This window comes from Moschus berezovskii, chromosome 9 (genome assembly GCF_049115385.1).
Source record: "Moschus berezovskii isolate FMDL1 chromosome 9, NW_MosBer_1.0, whole genome shotgun sequence".
Classification (NCBI taxonomy): domain Eukaryota; kingdom Metazoa; phylum Chordata; class Mammalia; order Artiodactyla; family Moschidae; genus Moschus; species Moschus berezovskii.
Window position 1 is genome coordinate 50447030 of NC_142468.1, and position 16648 is coordinate 50463677.

At 37.3% G+C, this 16648-nt stretch overlaps 1 protein-coding gene across 5 annotated transcripts in view; it reads right to left on the reverse strand.

Annotated features, from left to right (window-relative positions):
- The window catches only part of ZNF280D (zinc finger protein 280D), a 133817-nt gene that overhangs the window by 95542 nt on the left and 21627 nt on the right, over nucleotides 1-16648 (reverse strand). For all 5 annotated transcript variants that reach the window (XR_008687354.2, XM_055437343.2, XM_055437340.2 and 2 more), the window contains 3 exons: nucleotides 11866-12012; nucleotides 9388-9453; nucleotides 9148-9287 (listed from right to left, as the gene is read on the reverse strand). Coding sequence is in view for 4 of the 5 variants with exons in the window: in XM_055437340.2 (XP_055293315.2) it covers nucleotides 9148-9287; nucleotides 9388-9453; nucleotides 11866-12012 (353 nt within the window). In the remaining variant the exon portion in view is untranslated. The remainder of the gene's footprint in view (nucleotides 1-9147; nucleotides 9288-9387; nucleotides 9454-11865; nucleotides 12013-16648) is intronic.

The following is a 16648-nucleotide window of genomic DNA, read 5'->3' on the forward strand; positions in this document are numbered from 1 at the left end:
TGTTGGAGAAGACTCTTGAGAGTCCCTTGGACTGCAAGGAGATCCAACCAGTCCATTCTAAAGGAGATCAATCCTGGGTGTTCATTGGAAGGACTGATGCTAAAGCTGAAACTCCAATACTTTGGCCACCTCATGCAACGAGTTGACTCACTGGAAAGGACTCTGATGCTGGGAAGGATTGGGGGTGGGAGGAGAAGGGGACGACAGAGAATGAGATGGCCGGATGGCATCATCGACTCAATGGACACGAGTTTGAGTGAACTCTGGGAGTTGGTGGACAGGGAGGCCTGGCGTGCTGTGATTCATGGGGTCGCAAAGAGTCAGACACGACTGAGTGACTGAACTGAACTGAATGTTTACCTAATAAGTAAACTAATGAAAGGAGCAGTCACCCCACAAGACTCACCCAGACTTGCCCATGAGTATCCAGGAGTCTCCAGCAGAGGCGTGGGTTGGTGGAGGCCTGCTCCAAGGTTGGGGACGCTAAATGTAGCAGTGCATGCATGGGACCATTTGAAGGAGGTTGCCATTATCTTCATTACCTCCACTGTAGATTGGCCTCAGGGCAATTAACAGGGCGGGAACACAGCCCTGCCCTTCAACAGAAAATTGGATTAAAGATTTACTGAGCATGGCCCCACCCATAAGAACAAAACCCAGTTTCCCCCTCAGTCAGTCTCTCTCATCAGAAAGCTTCAATAAGACTCTTATTCTTCTCCATTAGGGGGAAAACAGACTGAAAACCACAATCACCGAAAACTAAACAACCTGACCACATGGACCACAGCTTTGTCTAACTCAATGAACTCCCCAGGTCGGCAGGTGCCCAATATGCTACTAGAGATCAATGGAGATTAACTCCAGAAAGAATGAAGGGATGGAGCCAAAGCAAAAACAACACACAGTTGTGGATGTGACTGGTGACAGAAGCAAGGTCCGATGCTGTAAAGAGCAATATTGCATAGGAACCTGGAATGTTAGGTCCATGAATCAAGGCAAATTGAAAGTGGTCAAACAGGAGATAGCAAGAGTGAATGTAAACATTCTAGGAATCAGTGAACTAAGATGGACTGGAATGGGTGAATTTAACTCAGATGACCATTATATCTACTACTGTGGGCAAGAATCCCTTAGAAGAAATGTTTATTTAATTTATATGCAGAGTACATCACGAGAAACGCTGGGCTGGATGAAATACAAGCTGGAATCAAGATTGCCAGGAGAAACATCAATAACCTCAGATATGCAAATGAAACCACCCTTATGGCAAAAAGTGAAGAAGAACTAAAGAGCCTCTTGATGAAAGTGAAAGAAGAGAGTGAAAAAGTTCGCTTAAAATTCAACATTCAGAAAACTAAGATCATGGCATCCAGACCCATCACTTCATGGCAAATAGATGGGGAAACAGTGGAAACAGTGACAGACTTTATTTTCTTGGGCTCCAAAATCACTGCAGATGGTGACTGCAGCCATGAAATTAAAAGACACTTACTCCTTGGAAGAAAAATTATGACCAACCTAGACAGCCTATTAAAACGCAGAGACATTACCTTGCCAACAAAGGACTGTCTAGTCAAAGCTATGGTTTTTCTAGTAGTCATGTCTGGATTTGAGAGTTGGACTATAAAGAAAGCTGAGTGCCAAAGAATTGATGCTTTTGAACTGTGGTGTTGGAGAAGACTCTTGAGCGTCCCTTGGACAGCAAGGAGATCCAACCATGCCATCTTAAGGAAATCAGTCCTGAATATTCACTAGAAGGACTAATGCTGAAGCTGAATTCCAATACTTTGGCCACCTGATGCAAAGAACTGACTCATGTGAAAAGTCCCCAATGCTGGAAAGATTGACGGTGGGAGGAGAAGGGGACAACAGAGGATGAGATGGTTGGATGGCATCACCAACTCAATGGACACGAGTCTGAGTAAACTCCTTGAGTTGGTGATGGACAGGAAGGCCTGGCTTGCTGCAGTCCATGGGGTTGCAAAGAGTCCATGAACAACTGAACTGAACTGAAACTAATGTTAGGTGTGGTTACACAAGGTTCCTGATTCAGTCCTTATTATTGATGGGGCTGTAATTAGAACTTGGGTCTGGTTTAATTACAAAGCCTATGCCCTTAAGCTATATCACACAGACTTTTTAAATACAGTATATATCCTCACTACCTGAGATTTGAGATACTGAAGTATAAAGATATTACTTGAAAAAGTAAAAATACACATATACAGAAAACATGACATAAAATGAAAAACTGCAATATATTTACAGCAGTGGCTTCTAAAATTCAGAGTAAGTTCCCTTACATAGGATTTTCAATTCATTCCAGAGTATATAATATCTGTCACTCCTAACTGTGCATATTAGAATCACATAGACCTCTTTATAAAATTATTATTTCTATAATAATTTAGTTAAATAATTAAATTTAATTAAATAATTAAAAATTATTTAAATTATTATTTCTAAGACACATCCACCAAGACCAATTGACAACATTTTTTTAAATAATTCCCCAAGATTCAGTTCAGTTCAGTTCAGTCGCTCAGTCGTGTCCAACTCTCCGCGACCCCATGAATCACAGCACGCCAGGCCTCCCTGTCCATCACCAACTCCCGGAGTTCACTCAAACTCATGTCCATCGAGTTGGTGATGCCATCCAGCCATCTCATTCTCGGTCGTCCCCTTCTCCTCCCGCCCCCAACCTTTCCCAGCATCAGAGTCTTTTCCAGTGAGTCAGCTCATCGCATGAGGTGGCCAAAGTATTGCAGTTTCAGCTTTAGCATCAGTCCTTCCAAGTAACACCCAGGATTGATCTCCCTTAGAATGGACTGGTTGGATCTCCTTGCGGTACAAGGGACTCTCAAGAGTCTTCTCCAACACCACAGTTAAAAGCATCAATTCTTTGGCACTCAGCTTTCTTCACAGTCCAACTCTCACATCCATACATGACCACGGGAAAAACCATAGCCTTGACTAGACGGACCTTTGTTGGCAAAGTAATGTCTCTGCTTTTTAATATATTATCAAGGTTGGTCATAACTTTCCTTCCAAGGAGTAAGCATCTTTTAATTTCATGGCTGCAATCAGCATCCGCAGTGATTTTGGAGCCGAAAAAAATAAAGCCTGACACTTTCCACTGTTTTTCCATCTATTTCCCATGAAGTGATGGGACCAGATGCCATGATCTTTGTTTGCTGAATGTTGAGCTTCAAGTCAACCTTTCACTCTCCTCTTTCACTTTCATCAAGAGGCTTTTGAGTTCCTCTTCACTTTCTGCCATAAGGGTAGTGTCATCTGCATATCTGAGATTATTGATATTTCTCCCAGCAATCTTGATTCCAGCTAGTGCTTCTTCCAGCCCAGCGTTCCTCATGATGTACTCTGCATATAAGTTAAATAAGCAAGGTGACAATATACAGCCTTGACGTACTCCTTTTCCTATTTGGAACCAGTCTGTTGTTCCATGTCCAGTTCTGACTGTTGCTTCCTGACGTGCATACAGGTTTCTCAAGAGGCAGGTCAGGTGGCCTGGTATTCCCATCTCTTTCAGAATGTTCCACAGTTTATTGTGATCCACACTGTCAAAGGCTTTGGCATAGTCAATGAAGCAGAAATAGATGCTCTTCTGGAACTCTCTTGCTTTCTCCATGATCCAGCGGATGTTGGCAGTTTGATCTCTGGTGCCTCTGCCTTTTCTAAAACCTGCTTGAACATCTGGGAGTTCACGGTTCACATATTGCTGAAGCCTGGCTTGGAGAATTTTGAGCATGACTTTACTAGCGTGTGAGATGAGTGCAGTTGTGCGGTAGTTTGAGCATTCTTTGGCATTCCCTTTCTTTGGGATTGGAATGAAGACTGACCTTTTCCAGTCCTGTGGCCACTGCTGAGTTTTCCAAATTTGATGGCATATTGAGTGCAGCACTTTCACAGCATCATCTTTCAAGATTTGAAATAGCTCAACTGGAATTCCATCACCACCACTAGCTTTGTTCGTAGTGATGCTTTCTAAGGCCCACTTGACTTCACATTCCAAGATGTCTGGCTCTAGGTCAGTGATCACATTATCGTGACTATCTTGGTCGTGAAGATCTTTTTTGTACAGTTCTTCTGTGTATTCTTGCCACCTCTTCTTAATATCTTCTGCTTCTGTTAGGTCCATACCATTTCTGTCCTTTATCGAGCCCATCTTTGCATGAAATGTTCCCTTGGAATCTCTAATTTTCTTGAAGAGATCTCTTGTTTTTCGAATTCTGTTGTTTTCCTCTATTTCTTTGCATTGATCACTGAGGAAGGCTTTCTTATCTCTCCTTGCTATTCTTTGGAACTCTGCATTCAGATGCTTATATCTTTCCTTTTCTCCTTTGCTTTTCGCTTCTCTTCTTTTCACAGCTATTTGTAAGGTCTCCTCAGACAGCCATTTTGCTTTTTTGCATTTCTTTTCCGTGGGGATGGTCTTGGTCCCTGTCTCCTTTACAATGTCACGAACTTCCGTCCAGAGTTCATCAGGCACTCTATCAGATCTAGTCCCTTAAATCTATTCCTCACTTCCACTGTATAATCATAAGGGATTTGATTTAGGTCATACCTGAATGGTCTAGTGGTTTTCCCTACTTTCTTCAATTTTAGTCTGAATTTGGCAAGATTGGGAACCATGAATTGAGGTGTTTTGATTTAAAAACTATGCCTATAGGACTTCCCTGGTGGCTCAACTGCAAAGAATTCACCTGCCAGTGTAGGAGACACATCTTTGATCCCTGATTGGCGAAGATTCCACATGTCATGGAGCAACTGTGCCTGTGCACCAGAACTATTGAGCCTGTGCTCTAGAGCCTGGGAGCTGCAACTACCGAGCTCGTGCCAGAACTACTGGAGCCTGCAGGCCCCAGGACCTGTGCTCCAAAAGAGAAACCACAGCAATGAGACACCAGCAGAGAATAGCCCCCTTTCACCACAGCTAGAGAAAAGCTAGGGCAGCAATGAAGACCCAGCACAGTGAAAAATAAAATTATTACAAAAAGAACAAAAACTATGCCTATAGATGTAAAATATTTCCAGTTAGAAAAAGCTCCAGTTTCTAACTTTAACACCAAAGATACCACCCCTCACTGTTATTTTTTTTTCTCCCTGAGTCCAATGTTGTGAAGATTTTTATATATCAAACTAAATTAAATAATAAAGTTTCTTTTTCTGGTTTTCTATCCCTCAAATGCCAAAGAGCTTATAATAAGTATGATAAACTTTCCAAGTTAATTTGATTCTACTAATAACAAAGAATCTTTACATTTTAGGTAGCTTGCCATGTTAGGATCCAAGATTGAGAGTCAGTGGTCTAGGTAAAATTATCTCTCATTTTAGAAATGAAGAAAATGAGGTCAAGAGAGGTTTTGACAATGCTCTAGTTTTAAAAAGGCAGAATCATCATTCAAGTCTCTTGCTTCAATCTAAGTTTTCTAGACAACTAGTTCTGGGCTCATATCAGTATTATTATTTCAGAATGCTAAAACCACAGAAAAGATTTGGAGGCAGGAAGGGGAAGATGTTTGCCTAAAGATACTCTTACTTTTTATGATATGTGACCTCTTCAAAACATAACTGGGAGCTGACTTTGTTTAGGCACAGATTTTCCTCTTCATGAAAATAAAATTAAATAGATCCTCTATGAAAGAAACATCTCAAAATATAAATTTTTGTGGTAACAAATATGTGTAATTTACCTAATAGTAATATGATATGAAACACAGGAAAAATAGGTTATTCATACTAAAAATATTTAGATTCAATTCTGTTTTTGAACTTGAATATTTGTAATAAAATCTATAGGTGCTTCAGTAGTTGTTTCACTTATTGTAAAAAGAACAAATATTTTAGGGAAATTTACTAATTCTGTAAGGCCAATGTCAAAGAGCTTATGATGGCATGAAAAAAACCACTGAGTTAATTCAAGTCCAGTAGCAAAGAATCTTCAAATTTTGGGTAACTTTTTGTTTAAGGACTCTTAAGTCCTGATTTCAGGACTGCTTCAAATATTTAAGATTAAAAGAGTTTTTATTTAGGTAGGTTATATCTACTGATATTTACCATATTACAGATTAAAATAGAAAATTTCAAAATATTCGTTAATTTCATTTTAAATAACAATAATAAACCCATTACAAACTAACATGAATAACTTTTTTTAAAAAATGGCTATCTAGCAAACACAAAAAAATCAGAGAAAACAGTGTTTTACATCTCTGCAAATATCCTTAATGTCTAGATTAATAAAAAAAACAGCTATACTCTCATAACTGCTTCTGCTTTCATTCTGTTAAAATGTTTTGAAGAATAAAGATACTCTGGTTTCATAAATATTAACAGCTGAAAAAGGGAGTATTTTAATAGCAAATTACAATAAATGTGGATATATTTCTTTGATATAATATCAAAACTCAACAATCGGTATTTTCTTAAAGGTTTGCTGCAAAGTGGAATTTGACTCCCTATCACTGAGCTTTTTGAACTGTTACATTAAAGTGTATTATCTTGTACTTTGAATGAATCTTATTCATGCATGATTTTATGACATCATACATTATTTAGAAAATACTGATTTCTTTGAATTATGTAATCCTCCAAATGTTGACAGAGTTCATTACACAATATAAAAAAATCATATTTATTAATACTACCAACCATAAGAAAAGATTTTATGTACTGGGAAGGTGTTAAGATCATGATGACTGATACAAGTTGTTCATAATTCTAATTTTTACTTGATAGCTCAAATTTCATCAGTGGCAAGAAATACTATCAGTTGTTTTCCTTTAGGTGACAAGTGCACTTTATTCAATTTCGAGGAACTGTCTCAGTTCAGTTCAGTTCAGTTGCTCAGTCATGTCTGACTCTTTGTGACCCCATGAATTACAGCACGCCAGGCCTCCCTGTCCATCACCAACTCCCGGAGTTCACTCAAACTCACGTCCGTCGAGTCGGTGATGCCATCCAGCCATCTCATTCTCTGTCGTCCCCTTCTACTCCCACCCCCAATCCCTCCCAGCATCAGAGTCTTTTCCAGTGAGTCAACTCTTCGCATGAGGTGGCCAAAGTATTGGAGTTTCAGCTTCAGCATCAGTCCTTCCAATGAATACCCAGGACTGATCTCCTTTAGAATGGAGTGGCTAGATATCCTTGCAGTCCAAGGGACTCTCAAGAGTCTTCTCCAACACCACAGTTCAAAAGCATCAATTCTTCGGCGATCAGCTTTCTTCTCAATCCAAACAACAAAAAGCGAAGAACTCACTGTGTGTGGCAGACTCTTAAAAGTAGCCTCCATGATCCCCACTCCCTGGAATTCATGTCCTGTGTGATTCCCTCTCTATGAGTGAAGGCAAGTCATATGACTTGCTTCTGACAGAGTAGAATAAAAGTGACAAGATACATATGATTTTTTCTATGTGATTACAGTACATAATGGCACCCCACTCCAGTGCTCTTGCCTGGAAAATCCCATGGACAGAGGAGCCTGGTAGGCTGCAGTCCATGTGGTTGCTAAGAGTTGGACAAGACTGAGCAACTTCACTTTCACTTTTCACTTTCATGCATTGGAGAAGGAAATGGCAACCCACTCCAGTGTTCTTGCCTGGAGAATCCCAGGGACGGAGGAGCCTGGTGGGCTGCCATCTATGGGGTCGCACAGAGTCGGACACGACTGAAGCAACTTAGCAGCAGTAGCAGCAGCACATTACATAAGGCTATAAGGCCACTGTGCTAAGCATTCTCTCTCCCTTGTGGGCTCTGAAGAAGTAAGAGCCTTGCTGGGAAAATTCAACCTGGCAAGGAGCCAACCAAAAGCCAGTAAAATATTGAGACCCTCAATATGACAACCCTTAAAGAACCGAATGCTACCAATAACCATGGAAGTAGACACTTCCTCAGTTGAGCTTCACATCTTGAATGAAGCCTTGAGGAACCCTGAAGCAGAAGATCCAGCTAAGACATGACATGATTCCTAACTCAAAAAATCTGTGACATAATAGAAGTATGTGGTTTTAAACCACAAAGTTAATAGTAATATACACCATGGTTTCAGTCATTCTTTCAAGTAAAAATGGTCTTCTGGGTAATTTAGCTCAACATTAAACCACACGAGTACTTTTTCCCAAGCTAATCATCATACCTCAGACATACAAGTATATTATGCATACTACCCATTTCATACATGAAACATTTAAAAGACATATATTCACAGGTAGAGAGTTCATAAAATTAATGACATTTTAATATTTCATCAAGGTAACTGAGTATGACTGAAATAATTTTTATTGTGAGTACATGGTGATGACTAGTACAAAAACTACTATTCATACTAACACACCAGCAGTTTACTCACCATTGCTTTGGCATCATCAGTGTAAGTGTCAACACAGTGACAAAAGCAAATAGTGCCTTTGTGTTATTTTGACAATACTGTTGATCCAAAGCCCATGAAACAGTCTCAGGGGTACCCCAGGGGACTGAAGACTACACTCTGAAAATTTTTTACACTAAGGCAATGGATTGAAATCCAGATCTATCATTAGCCAGCTGTGCCACCTTGAGTGAATTATTTAAACTATGTGAGCCTCAGTTTCCTCAACTACAAAACAAAAATAAATAATACTGCCTACTTCATAGGAACATTTAAGAATTTAAAGAGATTAATTCATGATAGCACAAAACCTTACACACATTAACAACTCAGTATTAACTATTACTTTCTATAATAATTAAACTAAACTATGAAGGTATGTTTTCAGAATAAAAGGCTACAATAGCCTCTCAGCAATTTTCCCAGTTAAGAACTAAACATTTAGCCCAGTTTACAATCTGAAATAGTTTGCCATTATTACTAAATATACTTTTATTCATGTTTTAATAGCACAGTTTTTAATACTATAGCCTATTTAAGCATATTATCAGATTTAAAAATAGGCTGGGTAGTTTGTTCCTACAATTATTATTTGGGTACTGGTTAAACTATCATAAAGATGGTGACATTTTCTGATGCTGATTATGATTCCACTGAATGATTACCCATGAAAATGCAGAATTTTCACTATGCATTGTTGACACAGATAAATAATACCCAACACATCCCTGAGCTGACTGTGTAGTTTCAGAAACACTTACAGGTTTAGACAAAGGCTGAACAATAACAGAACTATCTGAAGATCTAGATTCAGGATGAAAATTTACTGGCGAGGCAGCCACTGGATTTGATGTTGGGTTCGTGTAATGTTGACTTGTAGGCTTGAATGCCGGAGTAATACCTGTATTTTAAAATTACACAACACATTGAATATATTTCTATATAATCAATGATGTCAAAATACTTCACTTTAAAATAAAAATAGTAAAATACTACTGTACCTCGGCAGAGTGCACCATTCTTTATTCCCCTCGAATATGAGCTGGGGTTTACTCTATTCAAAATATCTATAAAAGATTACATTATTTTAAGACTCATTGTTTGAATGATATATATATACACAGAAATAGAAATCATACACTGAAAAAAACTGAAAAGATTTCTGGAAGGAGTACACAGGTTAACACTGCTTTATGAATACAGTTAATTTTAAACATATATATCTTTATCTACTAAAAATAGTATCTTAATTCTTATAGAATAAGAATAATATTTCTAACTGTAATTCAAAATCCAAAACCCAGAAGTTAAAGATTGATAAATATGACTACCCATAAGTCAAACCTTCTGCATGGCAAAGAAATAGTTCATATAATTGGCAAAAATATTCCAAAAATATATTCATATACAACTAAAACTGAAGTATATATCTTGCTTTGAGAGATGAAAGGGCTGTACATACATGCACTCAAGTTCCTATTTACTGAAAATCAAATCCTGTCCAACATCCATATCCAGTTCACACCCTTATAAGCCCTGAAGTATCATTATAAGAGACCTCGTTGGATTATCTCCACCATTACTCAAGTCCTGAAAGGGAAGCTATTAGAGAATGCAGACTAAAGTGAACAAACAGTATACCAGAATATCTTGCAACTTAATGGGCTTCATATTTATCACTATATCAGAAGTCAGTCAGGGCCTAATATGACTTTCAGGATCAGTTTAAAGTTTTTAATTGCATGCATGTATGTGAACTCAATAATTTACAGGTTTTTCTATGACCGAACTAAAATTCAAGAGTAAGGATTTGCCTAATATTATTGGTTAGAAAAAGGTAAAAGGACCAACACCAGACCTCATAAAACAATTTCCTCATTTCTCCTCATAATAGAAAGGAACAAGCCTCCATAAATTAATTCTATAGTGTAAAGGGCCATATAAAAGTAGGCCTGTTTTCTGAAAATGGCAATGCAGTGCTCTATACCTAAGTATTAGAGATGTCTTAAAGGAGAATAATCTGCTGAAACAACTTGACACCACTTTCATGCGTAAATTCAAGATTAAGTATTTATTCAAACCTTCAAAGGACTATTGCTAAAGTTTTGGTGTTTGTATTCTACAATAAAAAAGTTTTTACCTTCCTTTCTGGCAACATACATAAGCACTTAGCTCATACTCCATATGTTAAAATGTTTTATGGCTTATACAAAAGCAACAATACAATCATTTAAATTCTGCATCTTAAGAGTACAGAAAAGAAATTCTACTGGGGTCAGTCTCCTGACAATTATATTTAAATTAACATACATTTTTCTATTTGAATACTGTTAAGGGTCATCTAAAAATCAGTATAAATTCAATTTAAATCTTAATTGTCTTGTTTTCAGTAAGACAATTTGAGTAACGATTTTGCAATATGGTAATATTCCCATATAAAATAATTATAGTGACTAGAAACAGCAATTAAGAGAATATATAATTATGTTCCACTATCAGCAACAAGCATGCCACCACACCTAGTTCAATTTATAATCAAAGTAGCACTTCATTCAGAACCTCTTTGAGTGATTATCAATCTTCCACAAAAAATGCTATTCAGAATTCCATCAGTTAAGCTATTCTCCCTCTGATAAAACTGAAAAAAAAAGTGCCATTCCAAGCTTAGAGGCAACAGAAGAAAGAATCGGGGTTTTAGAAAATTTAAAAGCAGTCTCTTTGTTATACTTTTAAGCAATGATTTTGGCAAAAAAAAAAAAAGCCCACACTAGTACGCTGGTTATGAGCTTTGCTAAATTCTCCTGACTTAAGCAAACAAAAACATATCAATGCAATGAGAAGGAATCTATTTTCTCTTTCTCCCCTGAGATGTATACATTATTTCTCTGTACTTCCATACATTTTTGAGTGGATGTTTTAACAAGAGCCATTTGTCTTTAACATTATAACAATGTCAAATCCAATCACTCTTAACTGAAATAATTCACTGCCTATACATTTTGTAGATACTATAAATGTCACTGCAATGAGGCAGCTGCTTGCATGTGAGAACCCCTATCTAAGACTAACCCAAACATATTTAGTGTATTCTAACATTTTAAGCGAAGTATTCTAAACTCTTCTGTTTCTGGGTTTTAAGTGAGGGAAAAAAAAAAAGAAAATGAACAAAAAGATAAACAGGTTACTTGGCTCCACTAAAAATTATAAATTCTATTATGAAAAGACTTCCGATGTCACCAGTTTATCTTAGTCCATTTATTTTTCTCACATCTGATATTTTAACTTCTTAGCTCCTTCCTCAAGTTCCCAATTTTAAAACTCTAATTCTGAAATTCTTACTAATTTCCCACCCAATCTTTCATCCTTAACTCCTTACCAAGGAACAAGGACTTAATTAAACGCGTATAAGAGAGTTCACAAGTATTTCTATTAGAAATGGTATCTTACAAAACTGGGGTTTACTGAAAGTAAATGCTCACTTGAAATTGCTGGTTTTGAACTTGATATCTCTCCAACAAAGATCGGTTCATCATCATCATCATCATCAACCTCTTTTACTTTCTTCTGCCATGGTTCCAACTCTTCTTCTTCACATTCCATAAAGAGCTCTGCCATTTTTGAATTATCTAATTTTCAAAAGGAGAGAAGCAAACTTTATTTTCAAAAAGAAAAATAAATACATTTCATAATACCTAGTAGGAGATTTAAGATCTACTGTAATAATCCTAATAGCAATTTCTGAGTTGATATTCACAGTAAGTACATGGCAGTAACAGTGAGAAACTCAGAGTTCACTCTCTAAGATTTAAACTAGTAAAATTTAGATAAAGAGATGATTGATAGATAATGGTTGATAGTAGTTATTTACAGTGGACAGAACATTTGGGAACAAAATCAGTTTCAGTCATATACCTGGAATATGATTATATCTACGAAAAAGATTGCACTGAACCATTATCTGGGGAAAAAATACTAACAAATGAGAGATAAACTAAGAATAAAAGGCAACAGATGGGAGAGAGGACAGAAGAACTAAACCCAATTTAGGTATGTCAGGTACATAGCAAAGAAGGGATGAGATGCTAGACTAAAATAAAAGAACAAGGTGAGATTTATTCCAATCAGGGAAAATCACACATTTCTTGCCTGAAGAAACAGACCAAAGAACATATAGTAAAATATCACCGTCCTAGAAGTTCTGACCAAGCAAGCACAGAAGCATTTTAGTGCCTTGGTGTTAAATATACAACCAATAAGCACCAGAAATTTTAGGAAAACCTCTTGTCTTTCAGACAAAAATCAATAAAACAGAGAAAGAACCCTTAGGGAAAGAGGTAATACAAAAAGCAAGACAAATATTAGAGAAAATATAGTTAGAATCTTTAGAGATATGAGACAAAAAAAGATGTTATAAAAAGTAATGATCAGAAAACAAAATAGGATTTAAAATACAATAGCCAAAATTTTTTCATTCACTTAAAAAAAAATGTTCTCAGAACTGAGGGAAAAAATTTATACACACACACACACATAAACAAAACAGAGAATACAAGGTTGTTAGAAAATCAATTTAAAGGTACAACACTTAAATTTACAGAAAGAGAACACAGAGAGAAAGCAGGGGGTAAGTTATTAATGAAATAATGCAAGAAAATTTCCAACATCAGAAGACAATAATCTCCGAGCTGAAAGATCCCACTAATGCTCAATACAACAATCAAGAAAAAAGTTATACCAGGACATATCATTGTCAAATTTCAGAACAAAAAAGATAAAGAGAATATCTTCAGGGGTTGGGAGCTAGGGAACAGAAACAGATCATATACAAAAGATTAAGAGAAATAAGAACAGAAACCAGAACATAGTAAAACAATTCTTTTAAAATTCTTACCAAAATTATATTTCAATTTAGAAAATCCAAACTTTTCATTTAAGTGTAACAGTAAGGACCAGCAACATCACACAAAATTTACTTCCCAGGCGCTCTTTCTCCTGAAGCTACTACAGAATCCACCAAAACAAGAGACTCAGTCAAGAAAGAGGAAGACACAGATGTAGAAAACATGGCATTCAACACAGTACAAAGTTCCAGGACAACAGAAGTTCAGTAGGCCTAAAGAACAGCCAGTCTAAACTAACTCCTGAGAACAGTACCTTCAGGAGGAACGTCTCCAGGAGGCCAAAGAAAAGATGATTAAAATATAAATTTTTAGACTACCTGACAGATTTTAACATATAGAAAACTGAACTGAGAGGTTCCTGGGGGTGTGAGAAGATTTTAGCTATAGACGTTAATAAAAGTTAGCAAATTAAAAAACATGAAAAGTACTAATTGCTGGGTAAACAAACAAGTAAAAAATGTATCCCCTCACGCACTATTCTATAAATAATAGCATATTAATAGCATACTACCATGCTCGTCAGTGAATAGTATTTCTATGGTCATCATAATGAAAATATCAAATACAGATTTAACTAAAAATTGAGATAGTTATATTGGGAGACTCTTAGAGGGAAGGAAGGGATAGTTGTAGAAAGTAAAAATCCTCATGACAGAATAGTACCAGAAAATGGTTAAAACTGACTATGCAACAGACAGCACAAATGTATATGCACATAAGCACTTTTTAAGAAACTGAAGCTAAACTACATAGTCTTATTGTTTGCTTTATTTAAAACTATGTGTACACTTTAAGCTGAGATGAAAGAGAAAAAGGAAGAGTAAGAGTAGCAGAAGAGGGAAAACAAGATACAGTACTAAAGTTCTAAACTACAGTAACAGCAATGGAGATGGGTACATGTGATACATAAAGAGGGCATATCTATGTGTGTGTGTATACACACACACACACAAGGGCCAACTCATAGGAAAAGACCCTTATGCTGGGAAAGACTGAGGGCAGAAGAGAGCAACAGAGGATGAGATGGCTGGATGGCATCATTGACAAAACGGACGCGAGAAGAGCAAACTCAGGGAGATAGTGAAGGACAGGGAAGCCTGGGTGCTGCAGTCCATGGGGTTGCAAAGAGTTGAACATGACTGAGCAACTGAACAACAAAATATCGGTCTGTCTGTATAGGACAGGCTGCTGCTGCTGCTACTAAGTCGCTTCAGTCGTGTCCGACTCTGTGCGACCCCATCGATGGCAGCCCACCAGGCTCCCCCATCCCTGGGATTCTCCAGGCAAGAACACTGGAGTGGGTTGCCATTTCCTTCTCCAATGCATGAAAGTGAAAAGTGAAAGTGAAGTCTTTCAATCGTATCCGACTCTTAGTGACCCCATGGACTGCAGCCCACCAGGCTCCTCCGTCCATGGGATTTTCCAGGCAAGAATACTGGAGTTGGGGTATAGGACAGAGGGAGACTTCAAAAGGAAAAAACCTCCAGGGTTCAAAGGTTCTGGCTTAGACAATGATATCATCATGAGTTAAAGGTGGTCACTTCTAAAGGTCATTTTTTATTATAATAGAGCAATGCCATTTCTCTTTTGACTCAAAGTTAAGACAATGTTCTAACACAGTCTTAAAAGATAGTGCTAATTGAAACAGTACTTTGGAGATGTCATGCACAGGAAATACCTTATTAAAGTAGTTGCCATTCTTTTACAAATTTAAAAGAATTTTCCCTTCTATAAATGTACCTTAAATCATTTCCTGGCCTAACATTATTTAAATGTTTAGTAGTCCACGTACCAAAAAATAAATAAATAAATAAGGCATTCTCATTTTTCCAAATGTCATGAATATCATGAAATGATTCCTTTCTTTTCTAAACTATACTGTTTTACTAGTTATATAGAATTCTTCAAGTCAAATGATTAAAAATACTACTACATGTTTAAGGCAAAATGAGCTCCTTGACAGTATATTTCGCTCTACATATAAGATAAGTAGTACAGACATGGTGATGGACAGGGAGGCCTGGCGTGCTATGATTCATGGGGTCGCGGAGAGTCGGACACGACTGAGCGACTGAAGAAGAAGTACAGACATATATAATAATCTAAAACCAGGAAAGTAGGTGAAGTCAAGCAATGCCTAATTTTAAAAGATTAGGGAAATTCACTGTATACTAATATTAAAAATATCATATATTTCCAGTTGGTATATGTTATGAGCTAAACTGTGTTTCTCCAAAATTCATATTCTGAAGTCATCACCATCAGTACCTTACAATGAGTATATATTTGGAGGCAGAATCTTTAAACAAGTAAGTTAAAGTGAGATTATGAGAGTGGGCGCTAATACATTATGATCATTGTCCGTAAGAGAAGAGCAGATCAGGACATATATACATGTACAGAGGTAAGACCATTTGAAGACATAGGAAGCAGATGACCATCTATAAGCCAAGGAGAGAGGCCTGAAATAGATCCCTTCCTTTAAGTCTCTCAAAAATACCTAGATCTTAGACATCTAGCCTCCAGAATTATGAGAAAATGAGTTTCTGTTAAGTCATCTACTCTATAATACTTTGCTATGGCAGACCTATCAAACTCATGCAGAAGACAAAGGTCTTCTGCTTCACTCTTTAGCATGGCATTGCCATTATCAATATATTCAAGATATATTGTTGAGAAATAATTTTTGAAGATACATGACAGCTTTATAATATTTTTAGAAATAACTAGTTTTTGTCTATGCATAAAAGAAACATAAGGAAGCCTTCCTCAGTGATCAATGCAAAGAAATAGAGGAAAACAACAGAATGGGAAAGACTAGACATCTCTTCCGGAGAAGGCAATGGCACCCCACTCCAGTACTCTTGCCTGGAAAACCCCATGGACAGAGGAGCCTGGTAAGGCTGCAGTCCATGGGGTCGCTAAGAGTTGGACAAGACTGAGCAACTTCACTTTCACTTTTCACTTTCATGCATTGGAGAAGGAAATGGCAACCCACTCCAGTGTTCTTGCCTGGAGAATCCCAGGGACAGGGGAGCCTGGTGAGCAGCCATCTGTGGGGTCGCACGGAGTTGGACACGACTGAAGCAACTTAGCAGCAGCAGCAGCAGAGCTCTCTTCAAGAAAATTAGAGATACCAAGGGAACATTTCATGGGCACAATAAAGGACAGAAATGGTATGGACCTAACAGAAGCAGAAGATATTAAGAAGAGGTGGCAAGAACACACAGAACTATACCAAAAAAAAAACAAACAGGTTTTAATGACCCAGATAACCACGATAGTGAGATCACTAACCTAGAGTCAGACATCCTATAGTGTGAAGTCAAGTGGGCCTTAGAAAGCATCACTACGAACAAGA